The 25,865-nt window shown below is 37.2% G+C and overlaps 1 protein-coding gene across 3 annotated transcripts in view; it reads left to right on the forward strand.

Annotated features, from left to right (window-relative positions):
- WTAP (Wilms tumor 1 associated protein) overlaps positions 1 to 25,865 on the forward strand; it is a 26,713-nt gene extending 848 nt beyond the window's left edge. The window contains exons 1-8 of one of the 3 annotated variants that reach the window (XM_010840884.1): positions 1,473 to 1,510; positions 7,795 to 7,832; positions 9,599 to 9,654; positions 12,736 to 12,794; positions 14,058 to 14,185; positions 17,715 to 17,893; positions 23,087 to 23,241; positions 24,614 to 25,865. In XM_010840884.1, the coding sequence (XP_010839186.1) occupies positions 7,803 to 7,832; positions 9,599 to 9,654; positions 12,736 to 12,794; positions 14,058 to 14,185; positions 17,715 to 17,893; positions 23,087 to 23,241; positions 24,614 to 25,197 (1,191 nt within the window). In that variant the 5' untranslated portion in view covers positions 1,473 to 1,510; positions 7,795 to 7,802 and the 3' untranslated portion in view covers positions 25,198 to 25,865. Of the gene's footprint in view, positions 1 to 1,472; positions 1,511 to 5,983; positions 7,833 to 9,598; positions 9,655 to 12,735; positions 12,795 to 14,057; positions 14,186 to 17,714; positions 17,894 to 18,110; positions 18,939 to 23,086; positions 23,242 to 24,613 lie in introns of those variants that run through there. The other 2 variants (XM_010840883.1, XM_010840885.1) reach the window with 2 other exon arrangements.

Consider the following 25,865-nt stretch of genomic DNA (forward strand, 5'->3'; position numbering starts at 1 on the left):
GGATCGTCAGGAGTGGCGGCGCCGATGAGCCGAGGGGAGGAAAGCCGCGTCCGTGGAGCACGTTTCACATCGCGCAGTAGCTTCCTACTGCAGCTGCGTTGTCTTGTAGACTTCCATTTTTAAATGAGTGCATGCCTTCTAAAAAAAAAAATAGTGAATTCGAGGGTTTCGTGAAATTTTAAAATCTCGCCTTGGATCCCTGTAAACCGTATTTCTCTAGTCAGTGGGGAACACGTAGTGGAAAAATGTCCACGTTTGTTTTGATGAAGTTGGATATTTGATCCCAAAGGACTAGGTTAAAATCCGGAATAACCGTGTTCATAAGGGAAGAAATGATCCTTTTCCCGAGATTAGAGGAAGATAGAAAAATATTTCCACGAGAATGTTATGGTCCTGAGTTCACCTAGTTTTCTATTTCAGAATTTAGTTCCATCACTGAGGAGGATAAGTTGAAGTCACAGGTCTGTCACCACAAATTCTACCGGGTTTTTTTTTTTTTAAATTGAAATATGGTTGATTTACACTGTTGTGTTTCAGGTGTATAGCAGAGTGATTATCTAGAGTGTTTTACTTAAAAATTTTGACCATTAAGTTTTGTATAACATAAACACTTTTGTATAACATAAACATATTGTAGCCATTCAAAACCCCGTTTAAAAAAAAAAAAAAAACTATCGTGAAAATCTTTTCAAGATGTCTAAGTGTTACACATTTACATATGTCATTTAGTATCATCTGATTAGGCAAGTTGGGGAAAGATATTGGGGCTTGTGATAAGGATGAGGTTAAATTTCAGTGATTTGTTTCGCTGTATTCCTACAATTCTTTCAGATCTTACATTATCTTAAGTAGTTAGCTATAGCTAAGTGATCAGTGTTTTCACTTCCCAGTAGCAGAACTTAGGCAAACTACCTAAATTTCTAAGTCCCAACTGACAAAAGTAATGATAATCAAGTGTATCCCAGACACAGCTATTTTTTTGACTTAACTCATCTAACTTAGAACTTGACCTGTTTGAATATTGAGTATTTGTCAGAAATGAGAGAAATACAGAAAATTCATAGCCTTGTGGCATGGAGACGAGAGTTGTAATAATTATATTTGTCCAGTCCGTTACAGCACTCAGAGTCCCTTACATTCATCTAAGTATGTATATATGTAATACACAGTTCCCCTGAAAATACTGTTTATTTTAGAGGTCTTGATCATTTTCATACAATAGAACATTATCTTGCTCTTGAAAAAAATTTTTCTTAAAAATTTTCTGTTGGATCCTTTAGCAAAACAAGACCTAGACAGTATTTGGCTTTATTTTTGTTTTTATTAATTATCTCCCACTATTTTGCCTCTAAAAGTCCTGTCTGACTCTTCTGCTACCCGGTGGGCTGTAACTCACCAGGCTTCTCTGATCGTGGAGTTTCCCAAGCAAGAATACTGGAGTGGCTTGCCATTTTCTTCTCCAGGGGATCTTCCTGACCCAGGGGTTGAACCCATGTCTCCAGCGTTGCAGGTAGATGAGCCACCTGGGGCTTAAATATATTCTAGTACTAAGCTTACTGGAACAAAACTTCTCAATATTCCTCTAACACTATATCCCATTAGATATAAAGGTGGTGCATCAGGCTAGAACTCCGTGCTATAAAGAAATGGTCTTAACTCTTGAAAATGTAGTTGGTGGAATTTAATTTTTCCTAAGTGCACGTTAAAATTCTCTTATGCTAATATTAGTATTTTATTTGAATTATATTTGTTTGTAAAGCATCTTTATGGTATTTAGAGCATTGAGATTTGTAGCACTTTGTGAGGCAGGAAATTGGCATCCTCTTTGCTGATTTAGAGGCTGCAATCTAAAGAAAATACCTTGCTCAATATCACATGACTGATTATTACGAAGTTAAGAAAAGCTGGTCTTCCGATTCCTAGCTAGTACCCTTTCTGCTGTTGTGCCTTAATTAGTACAGTGTCAGATTATTAGTTTCTTGCATTTAGTTACAATTAGTTTCAGCAAGGTACTGGTTTGTTACTGAAGTTGTGTCATCTGGTACATGCCAAGTCGCTCCAGTCTTGTCTGACTTCTTGCGACCCTATGAACTGCAGCCTGCCAGGCTCCTCTATCCATGGGATTCTCCAGGCAAGAATACTGGAGTGGGTTGCCATGCCCTCCTCCAGGGGATCTTCCTGACCCAGGGATGGAACCTGTGTCTCTTATGTCTACCTGCATTGGCAGGCGGGTGCTTTACCACTAGCGCCACCTTGGAAGCCCACACCATCTGGTACTACTTTATTAAGTGAAGTGAAAGTTGCTCAGTTGTGTCCGACTCTTTGCAGCCTCAGACTATACAGTCGGTAGAATTCTCCAGGCCAGAATACTGGAGTGGGTAGCCTTTCCCTTCTCCAGGGGATCTTCCCAACTCACAGATTGAACTCAGGTATCCCGCATTGCAGGCGGATTCTTTACCAGCTGAGCTACAAGGGAAGCCCAAGAATACTGGAGTGGGTAGCTCCTCTCTTCTCCAGTGGATCTTCCTGACACGGAATTTCATGACTTAGGATCATAATGCTAAAAGCCTGGGAAGCCCTGGAATATGGGATGCTAGGCACCTAACCAACCAGAACTGAACTTAACATCATAATGTCGTTTCTCAGTGTAAAGGCATCAAGAGTACAAGGTACTTTTGACATTCTAAACTTGAGCTATATTATCTGTGTTATCCACATGGATAACAAACCTTTACATAAAACTTGAAACCATGTTTCAGCCAGTCTTTTTCAACTTGCTAAGGGCAGCTAAATTGGTCCGTTTTTAATTTTTTTCTGTTTTGCTTTTCTGCATTGTCCAGTTTGCAAAGCTTGATCATTATTAAGGATGGAGGAATGGAAGAATTACCTGTCCTCATTGGTACCAACTTTTAAGAAGCACTAAATTTGGGATCCTAAAGCCTGAGTTTTTAAATTAATAGCTGTTTTAATCTGAGCCGATTACCTAGTGATTCATAGCTTTAGGTATATATTCATTTTTTTTTTCCCTTCAAGATTCAACCCCAAATAATATTTCCAGTCATTCTGTTTTTCTGATAGATTGTTCTGAGAACCTGGTATATCCATTGTCTTTATGAATCTAGAATTTAGGTGGTTATTGTGCTTGTCACTTGTGCTAAAAAAAGTACCTTGGGGAGTAATAAGTGTTATAGCACATGTAATATGAAAGTTGTAATTGAGAATCATGTTCTGTTTGGATTAAATAGTTGAATGTTGATTCTTTTAAATTTTAAGCCTGTTTCTAATTTGCCTTTTGTCACACTGTCCATTTAACTATTGTGGTATATCATAGAATCTCAAGCCAAGATTGACTTTTCACCAGCTAAAGATAAGGAAGCAATTTCTTACGAAATGCTGATGTTTTGATTTCCCAAGTCATATATTCCGTAATATGTGAAATGATAGGTGATTGAGAGTCAACATATAAAACACAAACATACGTACAAAACCTGTATTTATCCCTGACTTACATTACAAATTTAGACCTTTATTTTTATAAAGAAAATCTAGATATCCTTTAAACAATGTGTAATTAAATTCTACCTAGTGTCAGACTTTTTAAAAAGGAACATAAGCTAGTGTTAGAAGTGTAAATTACTGTTTAGAATTCTAAAAATCAGAGATACCAAGTAGGGGCTGCAGTAGGGCTTAGAAACAGGAGCGTGTTATGATCTTATCCTTGTCAATTTTCTCCTCAGAATCTTTAAAGAGTGATTGAGTCTTTTTTGTGGTGATTTTTCTCTCTCCAGTGGGAAGAAGGAAACTAACAAAGTGCTTACTTTGTGTCAGTTACTATACTAAAGATTAATGTATGTCCTCAAAAATAGCACAGTAATTCTGAGCTTTGGCAGTGGTAATCCTTTTTGAGATGGGGAAAGTGAGGCTCAGAGGTTCTGCTGTTTTTTGTTTTCAAAGTTTACACTCTCTTCAAAAAAGTGGAGTTACTAGAACTTTCTTCATGTGTTTACCAATCCTTTAAATATCCTTTAAAAAACAGATTAGCTTATTTGTTGCTAATTAAGCTCATGGTTTTAAGAAAAGAATGAACAAATAAACCTGGGGAAGTGTCAAATTGTACAAGTATATACTAGTTTATTAAACTGTAATTTATATTGAATATCATCCATGAAACTTTGTTTTACAACCAAAATTCTGAGTAGCTAGGGTGCCTAGTAACCAGATAGGTAAACTACCTATCCGTAGTGGTAAATTTAGCTGTTTTCAAGCTGTTAGTCATAGAACTCAAAGTACGTTTTATATTGAGTTTATTCTCAGAATTTTACAGTATGGTCATCTTGGGTAATTTGGGGGGGAAATTAGGTTGTCTTATTTAGTTCACTCTTACAATTTAAATAGTAAATGAAGCTGATTCATTTGTTCATATTTTCATTTACCATATATTTGAGTGCATACTATGTATTGAGATATCAGCAGTGAATGAAACAGTTCTTTCATGGAACTTATTCTATCCCTGGGGTAGACAGATAAGTATACAAAATGTCAGCTTGTGATAAGAGTTGAGAAGAAAAATAAAGCCAGATATGAGGGGATAGCAAGGGATTGGTATGCACAATTTTTGGTTTTTGTCTTTTATTGGAGTATAGTTGATTTACAATGCTGTGTTAGTTTCTGCTGTACAGCAAAAAGGATCAGTTATACATATACCACTTTTTTTTAATGCTTTTCCCATGTAGGTTATTACAGAGTATTGCGTTGAGTTCCCTGTCCTATATGGTAGGTTCTTACCTGTTACCTGTTTTATATATAGTAATGTGTATATTACTATATATACAGAAGAGGGACAAATAAATAAGTACACATTTATATATTGTTGTTTTTTTTCAGTCCCTAAGTCGTGTCCAACTCTTTGGGACTCCATGAACTGCAGCATGCCAGGCTTCCCTGTCCTTCACTATCTCCCTGAGTTTGTTCAAACTCATGTCCATTGAATCTGTGATGCCATCCAACCATTTCATCCTCTTTCCCTCCCTTCTCCTCTTGCCCTCAATCTTTCCCAGCATCAGGGTCATTTCCAGTGAGGCAGCTTTTCGCATCAGGTGGCCAAACTGTTGGAGCTTCAGCATCAGTCCTTCCTATGAATATTCAGTTAATTTCTTTTAGGATTGACTGGTTTGATCTCCTTGTTGTCCAAGGGACTCTCAAGAGTCTTCTCCAGCTCCACGGTTCGAAAGCATCAGTTCATCAGTGCTCAACCTTAAAGTTCAGTCCAGTCACTCAGTCATGTCTGACTCTTTGCAACTCTATGGACTGCAGTACGCCAGGCTTTCCTGTCCATCACCAACTCCCGGAGCTTACTCAAACTCATGCCCGTTGAGTTGGTGATGCCATCCAACCATCTCATCCTCTGTCATCCCCTTCTCCTCCCGCCTTCAGTCTTTCCCAGCATCAGAGTCTTTTCCAATGAGTCAGTTCTTCGTATCAGGTGGCAAAAGTATTGGAGTTTCAGCTTCAGCATCAGTCCTTCCAATGAATATTCAGGACTGATGTCCTTTAGGATGGACTGGGTTTATCTCTTTGCAGCCCAAGGGACTCTCAAGAGTTTTCTCCAATACCACAGTTCAAAAGCATCAATTCTTCGGTGCTCAGCTTTCTTTTGGAGAAGGAAATGGCAGCCCACTCCAGTGTTCTTGCCTGGAGAATCCCAGGGACGGGGGAGCCTGGTGGGCTGCCGTCTGTGGGGTCATACAGAGTTGGACATGACTGAAGTGACTTAGCAGCAGTAGCAGCTTTCTTTATGGTCCAACTCTCAGATCTATACATGAGTACTGGAAAAACCATAGCTTTGACTGTATACTAGTGACGTTCAAATGGCACAATTTTTTTTTTTAATTTTTAAATTAAATGTGTTACTGATATTTACCTACTGTCTGCTGCTGCTGCGTCACTTCAGTCGTGTCCGGCTCTAGCGACCCCATGGACTGCAGCCTACCAGGCTCCTCTGTCCATGGGATCTTCTAGGCAAAATTACTGGAGTGGGGTGCCATTGCCTTCTCCGAACCTACTATCTAGCTCTGGACAAATGGGGAGTTCCAAGGAAATGTTAAACTTGACATGTGGATTCCAAGAGGTTGCAGTCTAGTAAATGTACATTAAAGTCAGGCCTCTGGAGTTAAACACAGTGAGGGTTTATTTCTCAGATGATTAGATTTATTAGAATCATGTTAGGATAGTCACTAAACAGCTATCTATAACTTGCAACAGAGGCTATAAACTGGGTGATAAGGGGCCTAAAGTAGGCAGGGGTCAGTTTAAAGAGAAAAAATACTGATTTTTAAAAAGTAGAAATACAACCGTGTCTTCATAGGTATTAGTTGGTCAGAGAGACTTGATCAGCTACATCAGCTCAGAAGCAAATGATAACATACTCAGGTTTTTGTTCATTACATCCAATGACAAGATCATCAAAGAGGGAAGAATTAAACCAGTTAATTAATGGCATAATCAATATATAGTTTTTTTTTTCTCTAAAATGTACTGATTTCTTCAACTCAGTGTACTGAGTTGAAGATCAGGGTTCTGAAAATCAGGGTTTAATGACAGTATGATTAAAATATTTGATGTTTGAGTTGGGATTGTATGTAATATAAAAAATGGTATTAAAGATCATCTTTTGAGGAATCTCAAATATTCACTAAAAGTCAAGTAGCTTTTAAAACTCAGTTTTATACTCTAGATTCTTTGGTTATTTTTTATTGAGGTACTGACATGTGACATGTTGTTGACATACATTATTTTCAGGTGTACAGCATAATGATTTTATATTTATATACATTGCAAGAGAAGCACTCATAAATCTAGTTACCATCCATCACCATGCATAGTTACAAAATTTTTTTCTTGTGATGAAGCCTTTCAGGTTGACTCTTTTAGCAGCTTTCAAATATATAATATCATGTTACTAACTATAGTCACTGTGCTGTACATCACATCTCTATAACTTGCTTACTTCTCTTTGGTTAGCTTTTTAATAGTTAACAGAGTTTGTAATAAGTATGGGTAAGTAAAATAAACTAAAAGTTTACGATATAAGGGGACATTTATGACTTTACTATTACTGGAAGGGATATCTAGGAATAACAAGCTAATTTTGAGATTCAAATTATTCTGTGATATGAAGTTAAATAATGTCGGTAATGTAGGAATATTTTTATTAAGGTGTAAATACCTTCATTCCTGCATTGTATAGTGGTGAATTATGACAGTGATAAACTTGACCTTACTGTAACAATATTAATTCTGTAAAAGGCAAGGCTTATCGATTGGTATTACCCTTCTGTATCCTTTTAACAAGATGCCTGGGATACTGCCTGAGACCAGTATCTGACTTCAGCACAGATCTGTCCTTTCTGCTGCGAGATGTCTTTCACAGGGCAGTTGTAAGAATGCATTGAAAAATTGCATTTCTTTCAATCCTTTGTGGGAACATTACAAAGAATGATCAACTTTTTTATGAGAGAATTCTTTAAAAAAAAAAAACAAAACCTAATGATAGTAATAATGTAAGATGTTAACCAAGGAGAACCTGGGTGCACAGTATACGGGAACCCAGTAATACCTTTGTAACTTTTCTGTAAATCTAAAACTAGTCTAAAAGATGTGTTTTAATTAAAATAACCTAATGATTTGGTCATAACTGAGTTCAGTAATAAATTCTTTTGCAAAAGCCAGTATATTTTGTTTCTACCTTAACTGGAAGAAAATCAGGTGACATTCTTGTCTTTATTCCTTTTCTAGGATTCAAGATGACCAACGAAGAACCTCTTCCCAAAAAGGTTTGCTTTCTCAGCAGTTTTTAAGCACTTTATTTGAATAATAGAGTGGAAGGGACTGTCCATATTGTTTGCTTGTTTTCCCGCTTGCTATCAGTTATATAGCATTGTGGGTATATAACGTGTTAGACATCGTATCTATATGTAATGTAGATTAAGAACATTTTCAGCCTTTGGAAAACTTGTAGTATCCCCATGATCTACTTGTAACCTTTATCATATGACTGTTTCCAGCTACGTAGCTACAAATAATGTCAAAGTAGGAAAGTATTTTACAAGATCCTCTAAGTTACTTATTTTCTTTTTCTTCCTAACTTAAATCCCTTTGGTTTTAATGCAAAACCACTTTTATATTTAAAAAAAAACAAATAACTAAATTCTACCTTTTCCAGTTAAGTTTTATTTTCTAGTCTCACTTTCCTTGTTTTATTTTCCTGTGTTAATTCAGTTTAGGCACTGTGACACACACACAAAAGAGGTTACAAAGGAATAACATTTTCTAAGAGGAATTTATAATGCAGTTGGGAAAGCGGGAATATGTGCTTACTAACCAGTGAGTATTTAAGTGAACCATTTATTGGATAGTAAACATGGAAATTTTTATCCTAGAAAGTCAAGTGCTTTAATAATCTGAGAGTTACTGGGTGCTTTCAGTTAGGCTTAGTAATATATTCTGATGCTACAGTGATTTTCCCTCTTTCGTTTCTGATAGTAACACTTACATTGTGGCAAATGCTACAATTTGAACCGTTTTTATGAATAAAAATGTTTTAATAAGGGAAATTAATAAGAATTTTATATTAGGATAGGTTCTTGAGCTTTATAGTCTTCTTTGCTTAGAGAAAACAATATTTCTCAATTTACAAAGCAGTTTCATCTTATTAGAATATTCTCATCTTTAAAAACTTTATTTTGAAATAATAGTAAGCGGCAAAGACATGTACAGGGAGGTTTTGTGTACTCTTCACCAAGCCTCCTTCGATGTTAACATCCTGTGTAACAGTATCAAAACCAGCAGCTTGACCACTGGTACAGTCCACATGCTCAGATTTCACTAGTTACATGCACATTCTGTGTGTGTGTAGTTCTGTGCAAGTTTATCACTTGTAACTTAATGTAAATACCAGCGCAACCAAAACAGTTACCTGAACCATCACCACAAGCCTCTCGATGCCACTCCTTTCTTTATAGCCACATCCATCCTCTCCCACTCTATCCTCAACTCCTGGCAACCACTAATCATTTCTTCATTTACGTAATTATGCTACTTCACAGATGTTGTATACTTGAAATTATGCTGTATTAAGGGTCCTTTTCATTTTCTCACAGCATCATTTCCTTGCGCTTTCTCCAAGTTGTATATGCTGGTGGTCTGTTTCTTTTTATTGCTCAATCGTACTTCGTGGTATCATAGCCTACCATTCACCTGTTGAAGGACATTTGGGTGGTTTCCAGTTTCTGGCTATTACAAATAAGGCTGCTGTTAACGTTTTTATACAAGTTTCTGTGTGAAAATAAATTTTCATTTCTTTGGGATATGTGCTTAAGAGTATAAATGTTGGGTTGTATGGAACATCCATTTTTAGTTTTAAAAGAAACCACCAAATTACCTCCAGAGCAGCTGTATCATTTTACATTCTCAGCAGCAATGTATGAATGATGTTTCTCTGCATCTTCACTCCATATTTGGTACTGCCACTATTTTTTTATTTACTTGTTTTAAAACTTTTGGAAAGAGCACTTAGTTTATATCTTAATTCTCTTCGTAGGTTCGACTGAGTGAAACAGACTTCAAAGTTATGGCACGAGATGAATTAATTCTAAGGTAAAATATTCTTTTATGAAAAATATAAAAATCTTTCTATAGAACATTATGTTGTGATTTTATACCATAGTGTTTATATCAAATACTGTTTCGTTTTTAATGTTAACACATCTTCAGATCATTTAATATACTTTTTTCTATGGCCTGTTTCTTCGTTGTATAAACATTGGGGAAAGCATAACACTTTAAAGAACTAAAGCACTAGCTTGGGTAACTTCTAGACTGACAAGTAACCTAAATTTTTTTCTTGTAGAGGCATGTGTTCAGAACTCTTAACTAGAGAAGCATTTGTACTTCATGTATATAACTTGGTATGGGGAAAGACACTGCTCTCAGAAAGCTTTCAGTTTAACAAATGAATAGACTTGTTTTGATGTTTTTGGTTTTTTTTCCCTTTTCCATGTAACATGTGGAAAAGTTGTAGCCTTCAAGGATATTCTTCTCATGAAAGAAATATATTATTTACTGATGAAGTGAAGTTAATCTGTCTTGTGACTGTGACTTTAGTCACCATTATATCCTTCATTTTCTAATCTGCAAGTTTAAAGAGTTGGATTTAATTACTTTTAAAGATGACATCCAGCTCTGAATTTCTGTGGTTGTCTTATAAATGTCTTACTAAAGCAGACTGTCAAGTACAGCATTATGTTACTCATTTTTTAAATGTAAGAAATCAGAAAACGGGATCACACATGTTTTGTGTTTTATAACTTAAATGTATTCTTTCTGCATTTTATCACTGTCGTAAGTTTTTTACGAAATAACTTTTAGATAAAAATTAATGCTTTTCAGAGCAGCCTGCAAGATTATTGAACTTTTTCCTCTAGAAATTTCAGGGAATTTTTACTTGCTGAACTGAGTAAATTTAACAAGTTGGAAGTTGGGGGAGAGTAAAGGTGGTTTGGGCTCAGTGGTAGAAAATCTGCCTGCCAGTGTTGGAGGTACGGGTTCGATCCCCAGGCCGGGAACATCTCCCGGAGGAGGAAATGGCAACCTACTCTAGTATTTTTTCCTGGGAAATCCCATGCACAGAGGAGCCTGGCACCCTACAGTCTATGGGGTTGCAAAGAGTCAGACGCAACTTAGTGACTATGCACACACGCATGCGAAATAGGGAGACACAGATGATGTCCTCCCTTGTTTGTTAAGAGTCTGTGCTCGTTCTCCTTAGCTCCTCTATTGTGGACATGCTCTTTATCTTTCTTTGCCATCGTCTCATGCATAGGATAGTTTTCCTATTGCATAACTTTATATTCCTGCATATAAAATTTAAATACTTAGCATTTTAAATTACTCTTGCTGTTTTTTGCTGATGTAGATGCTCGTGATACACTACTCGTGTGTTGATGTTCTCTTTCTGTCTCTGGTATGGTTATGACTTTTAAGTAGGTTTTTTTCCTATCTTCTTGATAAGGATGTTTGCGGTTGAGCTTTTGTATTTGTCTTTTCTTCTAAAATCTTACTTTTAGAAAGGAGAAAAGAAACATCTTTTTTCATCCTGAAACGTTGAATAAACTCCTCTTTGGTCTCCTGTTAGGTCTAACTGAAGAGCAGCTTGAAAACATATTTCTTCAGTAAGCAAGGTAGCAGACAGCTTACCGTCCAGAGCAGTTGCTTAAACATAAGACTGGGGAAAGTTTGTTATCTGCAGTAGTTGCCTAGAGCAACTAGTGTGTGTGTGTGTATATGTGTGTGCGCGCACGCTCAGTTGTATCCAACCCCATAGATTTGTAGTCCGCCAGGCTCCTCTGTCCATGGGATTATCCTGACAAGAATACTGGATGGGTTGCCATTTCTTTCTCCAGAAGATCTTCAGATCTTCCTGACTCAGGGATTGAACTTGAAACTCCTGCATTTGCAGGTGGATTCTTTACCACTGAGCTACCTGGGAAGCCCTGAGAGGTGTTTGTTTTTTTTTTTATGGCTGCACTGGGTCTTCGTTGCTTCATGCAGGCTTTCTCTAGTTGAAGAGCGTGGGGGCTACTCTCTGTTTTGGTGCACAGGCTTCTCATTGCAGTGTCTTCTCTCATGTGGAGCACGGGCTCTAGGCGAGTGCAGCACGCGGGTTCTAGAGCGTGAGCTCAGTAGTTGCGGCCCATGGGCTTAGTTGCTCCAGGGTGGTGGGATCTTCATGGATCAGGGATCAAACTTGTGTCCCCTGCATTGGTAGGCAGATTCTTAGCCACTGTGCCACCAAGGAAGTCCTAAAGCCTATATATTGAGGGTAGAGGAATGTAATAAAGAAAGATCCAGATAGCGTATGGCATTTATGCAAGTTGTTTCTGCCAATTAGATATGCTTTTGAAAAATAGTATGTTCTGTTTTTATACTGTACAAAAAGGACAGACCCCCTTTTTTATTACTTTGTCAGAAAGCACATACTACTTTCACATAAGAGCTGAGATCACCTTCAGTCCCTTAAAATTCGGCACATTTTAAAAATGCCTTTGTTTGAAGTGGACAGCATATCTGAAAAGTGGTGGTGAGCTTTTCACTCACCTTTTACAATCCAGGCATCATGCTGAACGTCAGTGATACGCTGTCCTGTATGGTGTGTGATCTGACTCATGGGAACGCCTCTTGTTGTATACTCAGCAGAGAACACTTTTCTCTGTACTTCCATTTATCTAACGCCTATAAGTTCAAGAAGGAATAATTTTAAAGTGACTAATTTATTACGGCTTATTATGGGTTAAACTAGATTCATAATTATCTTAAAATAATAAGAGTGTGTGCATGTACACTCATTCATGTCTGACTCTTTGCAGCCCCATGGACTGTAGTCTGCCAGGCTTCTCTGTCCATGAGATTTTCCAGGCAAAAATACTGAAGTGGGGTGCCATTTCCCACGGCAAGGGATCTTCCTGACACAGGGATTGAACTGGAGTCTCTTGTGTCTCCTACATTGACAGGCAGATTCTTTACACTGGTGCCACCTGGGAAGAAGCCCCTGTTAAAATGGGAGCGACGTTAAAATCTGCACAGTGGAATTCTTAGTATTTAAAGTTAATGGATGTGATTTCTAGTATATTTAGTAAAAGCAGTTTAAACATAACTAACGTGGCTTTATTTTTGTATTAGGTGGAAACAGTATGAAGCCTATGTGCAAGCTTTGGAGGGCAAGTACACAGATCTCAACTGTAAGTTAGAGTTTTAGCTTCCTAAGGACTATGTGAATATTTCCTTTTAGATTGTTGTTATAAGCACAGGATAGTTCGTTTTACTAAGTAATTTTTATTCTAGAATTTTATTAAGGACCTATGTCCAGGCACTGCATTTGATGCTAGGAAGTAGAAAGATGAAGGAGACATGATCTCTCTTTTAGAAGAGTTCACGTCATTGGAGAAGACTGACATACAGTAATCTTAACAGTAGCATGACTTCAAACTGAACGACAGGGTTCTGAGAGTGCACAGATAGGGAAATTCACAGCTACTTGAAACTTCCTTGATGTAGCCCTTCCACAGAAATACTTGAAGTGAAACATGAGTTATTACTCTAGCAGGGGGAAATGTAGAAGCAACTGGTATTAAATTTATGATAGCTTAAATTGTAACAGTAGGAGATAGCTGTGTATTTATGGATTTTTCCAAAATCTACTGAAAATAATAAAGTTTATAATTTTAGACCATTTTAGTCTTTATCGCTTTTCACTGAGTTTTAGAGTAACATATTATTTGCGAGTGTAAAAACCAGTACAGTTTCCCAAGTTCAGAAAGATTAATATTTTAAGATCTCAATTGTATAATTATGGTATAACCCATAAAAGTTGTGAATAGTGTTGTTTAATGTCTGAGTCACGTCTGATTCTTTTGCGACTCCATGGACTGTAGCCCTCCAGGCTCCTTCTATCAGTGAGATTTCCCAGGCAAGAATACCGGAGTGGGTTGCCATTTCCTACTCCAGGAGATCTTCCCAACCCAGGGATCGAACCCACATCACCTGCATTGGCAGGTGGATTCTTTACCAGTGAGCCACCAGGGAAACCCTTGTGAAAGCTTAAAGTAATAATTAGCTGTGCAGTTATGGGCATGTTTATATTGATGAGGTTAAACAATACTATATAGGATTTTGTGAATACTTTGTAGTAGAAACAAATGCAAATAATGGAATTTCCTGTCTTTTTTGGGAACAGATGAGACTATAACAGCATAATTCCATCTAGCATTAAGTGGTTGTGGACCAGTTTAACACCACTAACTCTTGAAAAAGCACTCATGATCAAGAATGAAGTTTGTTGTCATAAAAGTTTAGTTTAGGATAGAAACTAAAGACTTCAATTTTTGTACCATGGTTTTTATTATCCTTGACAAAGGGAGTCAGAACTTTAATTTGGTTAATTCAGTTTGATCTTTAAATTATGTTTCATGATGTTTTGGGATTTTTTTCCTTTTAATCATCAGCTAATGATGTAACTGGCTTAAGGGAATCTGAAGAAAAACTAAAGCAGCAGCAGCAAGAATCTGCACGCAGGGAAAACATTCTTGTAATGCGACTAGCAACCAAGGAGCAAGAAATGCAAGAGTGTACTGTAAGTGTTTCAGATGTTTTAACCTTTATGAGGGTTTGGGTTTTGGTTCACATTATTTTGTGTGTTAACTCACATTAAGTTAATTTTATATAATTAATACTAATTATATGTACATTTTGTTAAGGTAGATATGTTTTGAGCTTCAGTGTGCTAAATGTAAAATTCTGATACATAATTTCTCATCATTGGATTTAAAGTAATTTTTTGTGGCCAAGAAGTCAGAAGTTTAAGTTATTCTCTGAAATCTCTGTAATTTATGAGAATTAATGTATTGGTTCATGTATCTTTTTTTTTTTTTTGGTTCATATATCTTTAAGTAACATAATACCTGAGGGTATAAGCACCATTTACTCATTTTACTTGGCAAGCTTTCTTGTTAATTTCTCCTTTGCTGTCTTTATGTCTTTCTACAGAAAACTAAGTATCGACTTCTACTGTGTCTCCTTTTAATTGTTAACACCTTTCATTTGTACTGTTTGCCATGTCTACATATATCTGAAATCTATTGACATATTTGATCCTTTAACCCTGGTTGAATTTAGACTCAGTTTTGTCTTCAACAGCCTTAGCCCTTGTTTTAGTGTTTGTATATGTAAGTTACATAAGATAGAGGCAGCTCTTTCCCTGTTGTTTTTTATTACTTTTGTTTTTTTTTTCTTTTCATTTTCGAGCCATGCCACGCAGCTTGTGGAATCAGACTTCCCTGATAGTTCAGTTGCTAAAAAATGTGCCTGCAGTGCAGGAGTCCCCGGTTTGATTCCTGGGTCGGGAAGATCCCTTGGAGAAGGGATGGGCTACCCACTCCAGTATTCTTGGGCTTCCCTGGTGGCTCAGCTGGTAAAGAATCTGCCTGCAATGTGGGACACCTGGGTTCAATTCCTGGGTTGGGGAGATCCCCTGGAGAAGAGAAAGGCTACCCACTCCAATATTCTGGCTGGAAGAAGTCCATGGACTAAATAGTCCATGGGGTCACAAAGAGTCAGACACAACTGAGCGACTTTCACTTTCAACCAGGGACTGAACCCAGGCCCCTGTGGTGAAAACGTTGAGTCCTAACCTCTGTGCCACAAAGAAATTCCCTGTTGTTTCTAATCTTAAAAGCTGCAGTTTTCTTGAATAATTTTGTGTAATATCCATTTGATAGTTATTAAAATCTAATGCATAAGCCAGTATTCTGGTCATTGGAGGTTAATAATCTATGGGACACACTTCTATTTCTTTTCCTTCTCTCACCAATAAAATGTTCTTTAGGATTTAATCACAGTCTTTATTCTTCCTGTGTCCACATTTGCACAAGTCTTCAGTCCTTTCTTCACTTTTTCAAAATGACTTCTTTACCTGTTACTTTGCTAAAGAAAAGGGTAGCCTCTTGTTGTCTGTATCTTCTCAGCGCTCCTTTTGTTTCTACCAGTTACTTTCCACCTTCACTGCTACTACATTTTTTTCTGTAAGGTCATTGTATTAAGAAAATTCTCTTTCTCATCACTTTTATGTCTTCACTTTCCCCAACTTTGGCTTTTGGCATTCCTTCTTTTGACTTTTTTTTTTAACTTGGGTACTTGGTTCAAAGAAGTCTTAACAACATTCTTAGTATAATGGGTTTTGTTTTGTTTTCTGTAACACCCCTCCAATTTTTTTCCTCTTGGGATGTTCATATCTAATGGTATGAGTAGTACTACTGAAGTGCCAAGTCCCAAAATGAGTTAATTCTTTCTTTTTGTGATACTTCGGATTCTAGGTTCAACCCTTCACTCACTAATAGTTTTAGGTTTCCCTGTTGACACAGCACTGTACTAGATGCTAACACATGCAAAGGATGGCTCTTACCTTCCAAATGCAGGCACCTGGTAGGTAGTGTGAGTGGATGGTGCCAATGATAGTGTCTCACAAAACCAGTGTGTCTTGATTTCTGCCTCTTGAGTCCTCCCTACTCTTGACATTCTGGTCCGGGCACTTCTTAACCACTTAACTTGGGCAGTATGTGCTGTTGACTCACCTCAGCGATTCTACAGCCATCCCATATACACTGGCAGTTTTGATCATTTTATTCCTAATCTAAGCCTTGGTGCTGCCTCTTCACCCTTCGGTCATCTCAACCTAGATTTAAGATTTTTTTTCCAAGTAGAACCTAACTTACCAGCCACATTTTTTTTTTTTAATAGCTCTTCTCTGCACATCTCAGCTGAAGCACTTAACTGATCTTTCAGTTAGAACACAGTGAGGTTTTGCAGGAAGGGCAGCAGGAGCAAAAATCACAAGGAAATGGCAAGCTTATAGTAGTAGATGAGGGCATTTCATTTTGTAAACTTTTAAAATTCCTTAAGCTAAAAGAAAGAAAATTAGTTCTGTTTTCTTGGTGAAGTAGTAATTAAGTATAGCTTGATCCTCTTAGTATATTTGTATCTTTTACTAAATTCATGTTAGACATTAATAGCTGTTTTAGAAATATTATTTTTAATCCTATTTAAGGTTTAGAATGGAGTAAGATCTTGAACCTGATCTACTTTGGGTGTGAAGAAAGTGATGCATTTAATGCTAATCAACTGTATTTCCTATTTTAAAACTGTGCTGACAGTACAACCAGAGTTGAAATTGAAGGTTTCATATATAAGTAGAGGGATTTGGTATGGTGGGAAAAGCCTTAGACTGGAAGTCAGGAAGCTTGAGAATAAGAATTGTAGTTCCAGTACTGGCATTGAACTAACTGTGTCCTTGAACAAATGGCTTCTTTAATCTCTCAAAACTAAGCAGTTTGGACCAGGTCAGTCACCTTTCAGCTTTACAATGCTGTGATTCAAATCTGCTTGGAGGGAAAAAAGTGAATATGTGCTTAATTTTGGGTTTAGGTGCTATTTTTAAAGCTGTAATGCCAGTTCATGTAAATATGTAAGTACTATGTATTTTTATTTAGAAATGCAAATATGTTTTAAGTTGTATTCTTGTACCTGGTGTAATGTTAGGGAACAGTTTCCCAAAAGCACAGATTTGTATGAGTAAATCACTATACTCTTAAATAATTAATATTTTAAACTTTGCCTTTTTTTTTCCCTCGTTGGGCATCAGCATTTTTAATAAACACAGCAACTTTTTTTTGTTTGTTTTTTTGTACTGTTTCGATTGCCAACATGTAGTTTCCTTATATTTAAAGTTTCCATATATGGAATGCAGTCAAATGGTGTTTTTTTTCCTACGTGGATAACCTTTAGTTTTGTGAGTGTTCTTTTTTGTGGGTTTTTTTGTTTTGTTTTGGAGTTTTTTTGCTGCAAGGCTTGTGGTATCTTAACTTCCCTGACCAGGTATTGAAATCAAGCCCTAGCAGTGAGAGCAACTGAGTCCTAACCACTAGATTGCTAGGGAATTCCTAAATAGTTGTTCTTAATTTGTACTTTTTTTAGAGGATTTTAAGATAGAAGGGAGAGGGGCTTAATAAGCAAGTTGGTAAACCAGTGAACAGAAAGGGATTTTATCTCCTCATCTTAGGTATGTTTCCTTTGATTTGGTAGTAATGGGGTTTTTTTGCTTTGCGCAGACTCAGATCCAGTACCTCAAGCAAGTCCAGCAGCCTAGCGTTGCACAACTGAGATCAGCAATGGTGGACCCAGCGATCAACTTGTTATTCCTAAAAATGAAAAGTGAACTGGAACAGACTAAAGACAAACTGGAACAAGCCCAAAATGAACTGAGTGCCTGGAAGTTTACGCCTGATAGGTAAACAAATCATACTCCCCAGTCAAGACTTCCCTGACAGTCCCACTGCGAGAAAGCTGTGGTGGGACAGCCACGTACTCGTTTCCACACCAAGACTCAGACTTTTTGAGCCAAAAAGCCACATTCTTATACTATCCAGCTTGTAAAGGTTAATGTAAAACTTACCAGATGAACCTTGTGTTTCAGCTTTTTTCTCTTCCCCCTCCCCTTGCTTCAGAGGCCTGATGGCGTCGGACTATTCCGAAGAAGTGGCCACCTCCGAAAAATTCCCCTTCTAGAACATGTAGACACTTGAGAAATGTTTCTGTTTGAAGAAAATAGAGGGAGAAACAGAAGTCTTAAGTCTGTGGCACACTGTGTCTTCAGACAGTTTGGAGGAATGAAAACCTAGAGATTTAAAACCATGAATTGAACATGTAAAATTCCAGTAAATGTAAAGATGGAATATGCATCGCTCTTAACCTTGAGCATAGTGACTTAGAGACACTGTATATCAGTTTTGCCAATAAGACCGTGGACTTCGTGATTGTTGTTGAACTTCTGGGTCACACTCAAATGAGGTGAATTTTGCCTTTAAAGGGTTTATTTGCTAAGAACCAACTTAATAGTCATGAGTGAATCAAATAATAGATGTCAGTACAAGTAGTTCATCTATTTAACCATTTCGTTTGGGGCTCTATATTACTTGATTGAGCCTTAAATCTGTGGTTTTACTCAATGATTTGTTCTTTGAATGGTTGCTAATACTGTAGATAATCTTACCGAGGACTGTACAAACATGAAGGTGTGGTGTCAAACTTCAGGTTTTAAACTGTTTGAAGCGTTATAAACATTCATTTCACAACTAGATTGTATAAGGATATTGGCTGTGATGAGACTCACTGCGTTATTTTTTTTCAGTAGTGAAATTTATTAAATCCCCATCCATTCAACAGGCACATGTTGAAAGAGCATTGTCGTTGGTGTTAATGGGGGAATGTGTTCCTTCATTGTATTTGGGCCTTTTGTATTGCACTCTTGATATTAAATTAAATGTGCCTTGAAATAGTTGTTTTTTTTTTTTTTAAGTTCAAGGATTACTATGATGATTTTGTTGTACTTTTAACATTTTGATTGGGGGGGCGCTGTGGAGAGCAGATTGATTTCGAAAAAATTGTTGGTGTGCTCTTCAAAGTGAAGGAAAAGGCTCTGTGTCTCATTTTTTGAAGACCTACTTTTTTCCAGCTGGTATCATAAAAAAACAAAGAGACTTGACACTTGTTGCTTTTTGACACCTTGTCCCAGGATATTGCAGTAGAAATTAATGTGGGACAGCTTTACAGGGTGCCTGCCAGAAGATTGGGGACAGAATATATCGGAACTGTGGGCTGGCCTAAGTGAGACATTTTATGAATTGAAAAAAAAGTATAGTGATCATTTGTAGCAAATTCATTTGCTCATTAGATAAATGAGGCATTATTTTCTTCATGCTTCCATCCAATCCTGGAGGTGAATTTTTTCGTCAGATCATTCTATAAGTCACCAATGCGAATTTTCACTTGGTGATAATGGAGTCTAAGATGAGTGGAAGATAAAATGTTCCAGATTGTCCCAACGTTTAAGTGCAGTTTTAACAAGGGTGACTTAAGTTCTCTCTTAATCATTCCAATCAATTGTAAGTATCTTGTATGTCTGTACTTGAGGGAACTGATTGTGGGGCAGAGGGCGGGTTGAAGAAGTGGTTTGTGTGACTTCACAGCAAGAAATCCGCTTCTAAGATTCTCACTGTGGGGGTTGGAGGGTAAGTAACCACATCTGTTTGAAATTAGCTTATTGTACCCGAATTAAGGCTTTTGTATATATTTTATGTCATTAAAGATTATAGTAGAAATGGGCTACGTATTTTCAGTAGGTCAAGAGATAATTAATTCATAAAAGGTATTGTGTACTCAAATTTAGCCAAGCATTTTTCTTTTGCCACTTAAGTAACAGTCACGTTGAGGTGGGGTTTTTTCTTATTGTTAAAAAACGTTTAATTAATAAGATAACACATGCTCATGTATAAGATTGAAACAGCACAAAGAAAAGTAGAGGTGTAAAATAAGTTTTACTCCTGGGTGACCTTCCCCTTGCCTTTCTATTCCCCAGGAATAGTGACCATTTTTAAATTTCTTGGGTATCAAGATAATTTGTATGCATATACAGTAATTATATGTGTATTGGTTTTAAACAAATGCGGACATGCATATGTACATATAGATGATTTGTAGCATGACTTTCCCCAGGCCCCCTTTATCCTTGGACTTTTTTTCCATTTTTTAGTATATTTAGGTTACTTACCATTTTTAATGGTTGTATAATATTTTCATTGTATTACTTTATTTTAACCACCTATAAATGGAATTTTGTAAAAAGTGAACTATAAGCTAGAGTTCATTGGGTGGTATAACTACATCATTAATTTGAAACAAACAGTGCTCAGTCTATACTCTGTCTGCAATAATTCAAATAGAATGGGTTGTGTGGGTTTTGTTTTTCACTTTTTCATTGTTTAAATTTTGAGGGAGAATGATCCCCTGAATTATGTTGTCCACTTTAGTTAAAATATTTCAATCATGTGACAGTGTGTATACTTTAGAATAGTTACAGGGAGATGTTGCAGAGTTTTGACAGTTTTCAGTTTGCATTTATAAACAGTTAGTTGTGTGTGTACCCCTTCAGAATACCCTCATCCCTTCCCCTTGATAACAAAGCAGTGTACAGTATCCGTTCCTTCTCTTAAATTATTTTCTACTTTTTTCTTTGTAAGTTATTTGATTTTTAGCAATGGGTTAGAATATTTTTTAATTAAAAAAAAAATTACTCCAGAGCCAGGTTTCTTGAAATTGGATTCTTACCATTTTTTGTGATACAATGAACACAACACAAATTTTACACAACATAGTAAAGTGGCATAAAATTACAGAATGTTTAAAGAAAACATTCAGTGCAGATTTGTTTTAATCATTTTAGAAGTGATAGGATTATTTTTAGAACATTTATTAAAAGGCGTGACTTCATAAATGAAATATTTTTGCGTTAGAATTTGGTACTTTCTATGAGGTTAAGTCAGGTCACAAATTGCTCTATTGATTTTACAATTGTTTGTATTTAAAAATTTGATACAAAAGAATTCTCAGGTTGGTAAACTGATGTTTTCACAAGAAAGCAGAGTTGGGGGAAGCATAGGCAGTGAAATGGAAGGAAAGCCTCTGTCTCTGATGATAGTGCCTGTTTCTTAATTCCTCGTTTGGTTTCTCTTATTCAGTAGAGGCTAAAGTCTGAGGATGCTAATAGGAAATATGGGAAATCTGGAGCTGTAATGGCAACAAACAGATATCAGCTGATAAAGTTGCCGTGTTGTGAGAGAACCCTTCCCACGTGCTAACTCGTTTTCATGTGAGGCTTCTTTGTGCAATAGTAAGCCAGGTTTTGGGCCTCCCTGGTGGCTCAGTGGTAAAGAATCCCCTGCCAATGCAAGAGATGCGGATTCAATCCCTGGATGGGGAAGATCCCCTGAAGAAGGAAATGGCAACCCACTCCAGCTTTCTTGCCTGGAAAATCCCATGGACAGAGGAGCCTGCTGGGCTACAGTCCATGGGGTCACAAGAGAGTCAGATACGTCTTACTGACTAAACACCACCACCAGCAACCACCAGGTTTTATTTCAGATTTGTGTAAGGAAAATATATCACAAACTTTCACTTGAATCACATTGGGTTAAAACATGTGCTATTGATAAAAGAAATCTTGCATCACAAACCCCAATAACAGTGTCTCAGTAAAACTTGAGTGCTTTTCTTAGTGTCAGCATTAAGAATAGAAATGATCACTTTTTTAAAGAGTTCTGATTTAAGCATACAATTGTGATGTTACCTTAGAGACTTGGAAAGGGACAGTTTGATATTCTTACCATAAAGTTGAGAATGATCTTACTGATGAAAAATTTTTTTGCTGACACTATTCTTTTAATGGGCTTTGATTTGCCCTATATATTACTTCACAGTACATCTTCTTATTAGTAATATATAGAGGATGAACCTTGATTGATTTTTGCAATTGCTGTATATATGCATGTAGAAAGTATGGCATTCCTAATTTGGCAGATATTCACATATTTGCATTATTTGTGCTGCTGCTGCTGCTGCTAAGTCGCTTCAGTCACGTCCAACTCTGTGTGACCCCAGAGACGGCAATCCACCAGGCTCCCCAGTCCCTGGGATTCTCCAGGCAAGAACACTGGAGTGGGTTGCCATTTCCTTCTCCAGTGCATGAAAGTGAAAAGTGAAAGTGAAGTCGCTCAGTCGTGCCCGACTCTTAGCAACCCCATGGACTGCAGCCCACCAGGCTGCTCCACCCATGGGATTTTCCGGGCAAGAGTACTGGAGTGGGGTGCCATTGCCTTCTCCGATTATTTATGCTAAATAACCCCAATCTTATTTTTGTGTCCTAAGGATAATCTTTTCAACATGAATAAAATTTCACCATATATTAGTATTAAAATTTCAAAAACTTATATCCCAGTTTAAGACAGCTCAAATATATATATACATATATATCATATAAAGTTAATTGAGGGATTAATAAATAGAAATAGTCTTGAGTCTTAAAAACAATTACTGAACAGGCCTCACTTAATGCAATAAACGTTCTTGTGGGAACTGCCTATTAACAGGCATCCTTATAAACACTGGTCTAGCAAGAATTTATTCTCATTTGTATATTTATAGGTACTGATTTTATATATTAGGTAGAAGTTTACATTTGTGGTTGATGTTGCATTTACCCTTTCAAGAACTTTTCTGTTTCATAAAGCTAAGTACCTTAGAGTTTTATTAATATTGATATATTTGAAATGTGTGTCAAATAACTGGCCTGTTTGTATTTCAAATTATAATTTGGGATAAAAGTAGATTTCAGAATCAATTATAATGTAATAGAAAGTAGCCACTTAGGTATTTTTTCTTCAGGTTTTATCTTTGCTGCTGTATTGGCAAAATACTGAAATGTACAAGATGGATGTGTCCGGAAAAGAAGATGGTAATTGTAGGCAGGCGTCTACTGTGACATAGTTATATTCTGTATGTGTTATATCTGTTGCTGTAATAATTTCAAACAAAGAAGGTTGTCAAGAATTTGTCTTCATTTTGTGATGAATGGCTCTTTCCTTTGCAGCCAAACAGGCAAAAAGTTAATGGCGAAGTGTCGAATGCTTATCCAGGAGAATCAAGAGCTTGGAAGGCAGCTGTCCCAGGGACGTATTGCACAACTTGAAGCAGAGTTGGCTTTACAGAAGAAATATAGTGAGGAGCTTAAAAGCAGTCAGGATGGTAAGGGGTTTTTTGAAAAGTTTGGTTAACTTTGCACTGGCTTTAAAATACTGCCAGGCATGAGTATTATAGATTAGAGTCTTTATATGCTAATCTCTACCAATGGTTCTATGAAGTTATAAGTGAAATATTTCCAGTTGAGTCAACAAACAAAGCCATTTAATTTAGTGGTGGTTTCCCCCTCCCCCCCCAGTTGTTTGTTGTGCAAATTTCATAAGTTTTTGTTTTTTTAGGGGTGGGGTTTTTTTTAGGGGAGGGCTTTTGTATTAATAAGGCATTCTGTAGCTATATAAATTTATATTCAGTGCTTAAAAGGATATATTCAGTGCTTAATATCTTCACTTAACCGATTTCTCTAAGTGTAGATCTTGGAAATATTTGGCCATGTCCAGGGATCTAAAAATATGTAATTGATTGTGGAAGAATTCCCTAGTGGTCCAGTGGTGTGGAGTCAGTGCTTTCAGCTCCTGGGCCAGGTTCCATCCCTGGTCAAGTCACTCAAGTTCCTGCAAGCTGCGAGGCATGGCCAAAAATAAGAAATAAATACAGAGTTTCTGTTTAGTGAATAAGATGTAATATTTATTTGCCCAAAGAAATGGAACTTGTCAGCCACCATGCTGGTCTAGTACAGCTGCATGCATGCTCTTTCTCCTTTGTGAAGAAAATTAGTAAGAAAAACACCCAGTCTCTCTTAAAATTAAATTAATTGCAACTTTGCAGGTAATTGCAAAGAAGGTCAGTAGTCAATATCTTTAAAATTGCCTCTTCAAAGTGGTGGTTTTTAGCTCTTACTATTTGTAAATACACTAAATAGAAGTCTTTTTGTATAGTAGTGAAGGAACTCCCTCACCCCAAGACCTTTTTAGAACTTCATAAATAACTGTATTTTCATCAGTTTCAAGAGTTACTTTTTTCTGAATTTTGTTCTTGAATGTAGAATAATCTTTGCTGACAGCATAGGCTTCTTTGGAGTGTTGGAATCAAGGGCTTCCCAAGGGACTACACCTGCTGTGGAGCTGAACATGGACTAGGCGGGTGTGGAGTAAGGGGCCAGGCGTGTGGGCCCATAGGCAGGCAAACGTGGAACAGATTTTGTGGGCTGTAACCAGTTTTATGTGGCCAGATAGTTTGGATCGTTGTAAATTTGGTTGCTTTTATATATTCAGGCTTTTGCTTTCTCTCACAAATAAACTTGTTGTTGAATGGCTATTTTAAAATTCTAAGCAAAACCTTAAAATATTCTTTCGTGATTTTAGAATTGTATTTGTTTACTTAAACATTTATTGACTGCCTAGCTTTGTGCAGGCACTAAGAAGTATTTTTAATTATATTGTAAGAGATATTAAAGTAGGTTTGGCTCTCCTTTGCACAGAACTGAATGACTTCATCATTCAACTTGACGAAGAAGTAGAGGGTATGCAGAGTACCATTCTAGTTCTTCAGCAACAACTGAAGGAGACGCGCCAGCAGTTGGCTCAGTACCAACAGCAGCAGTCTCAAGCCGCAGGCCCGAGTACCAGCAGGACTACATCTTCGGAGCCTGTAGGACAGGCAGAGGCCACAGGTAAAGACTGCAGTCGTCTGGCCAACGGACCAAGTAATGGCAGTTCCTCCCGGCAGAGGACGTCTGGGTCTGGATTTCACAGGGAGGGGGACACAGCCGAAGATGACTTTCCTTCTTCTCCAGGGAATGGGAATAAGGCCTCCAGCAGCTCGGAGGAGAGAACTGGCAGAGGAGGTAGTAGTTACGTAAACCAACTCAGTGCGGGGTATGAAAGTGTAGACTCTCCCACGGGCAGTGAAAACTCTCTCACACACCACTCAAATGACACAGACTCCAGTCATGACCCGCAAGAGGAGAAACCCGTGAGTGGGAAAGGTAACCGAACTGCGGCCTCCCGCCACGTTCAGAATGGCTTGGACTCAAGTGTAAATGTACAGGGTTCAGTTTTGTAAAAAAACAAAAAAATTTCCAGCAAATTTTTATACAGTGTCATTTAATTTGGAAGAGGATACTGTCCAGTTAATTAATGCATACTTTTGTCACAATTTGCCTTTTTTGTGGGTGGTTTTTTTTTTCCTTTTTTCTTTGCTTCAATACCTCTGCCACTTTGGAAATTGTAACAGTTAATTACTTTGAATGTTGCTAAAAGGACATTTTGTGTAGGGTCAGGTTATTTTTATATGAGTTAATGTGAAGTTGTAAATGGAACTTTTTGCTTAAAGTATAACACAGTGATGTCTGTGTGAATCTGTGTCTACCCTAGAACCTGTGCTGTGTGAGGGCATTCTTACTCATGCTGTTACTATGCTTATGCACCATTCAGACTTGTCAGAGTAGATGTGGGTTTATGACTGCCAAGTTTGCCCAGTACAGTAGTTTTATCACTAAAAGTTGGACTTGTTGAAGGAGTCCTATAGTAGTTTCAGTGTTAGATACAGTTTTTCCCACCATACATCTGTGCATTTTCTCTTTAGGTGATTGAATGTTTAAGAAATTTGTGTGCATAGTTACTCAGTTTTTATGAATTGTTGTATCCTGTTAATGCATATTGCTCTGTGACTCCAGTATATCTTACCTGTACTGACCAAACTTAAATAAAGATTTTTATTGTAACTCCTTA

The sequence above is a fragment of the Bison bison genome, unplaced genomic scaffold, assembly GCF_000754665.1.
Source record: "Bison bison bison isolate TAMUID 2011002044 unplaced genomic scaffold, Bison_UMD1.0 scf7180017864148, whole genome shotgun sequence".
In the NCBI taxonomy this organism is placed as follows: domain Eukaryota; kingdom Metazoa; phylum Chordata; class Mammalia; order Artiodactyla; family Bovidae; genus Bison; species Bison bison.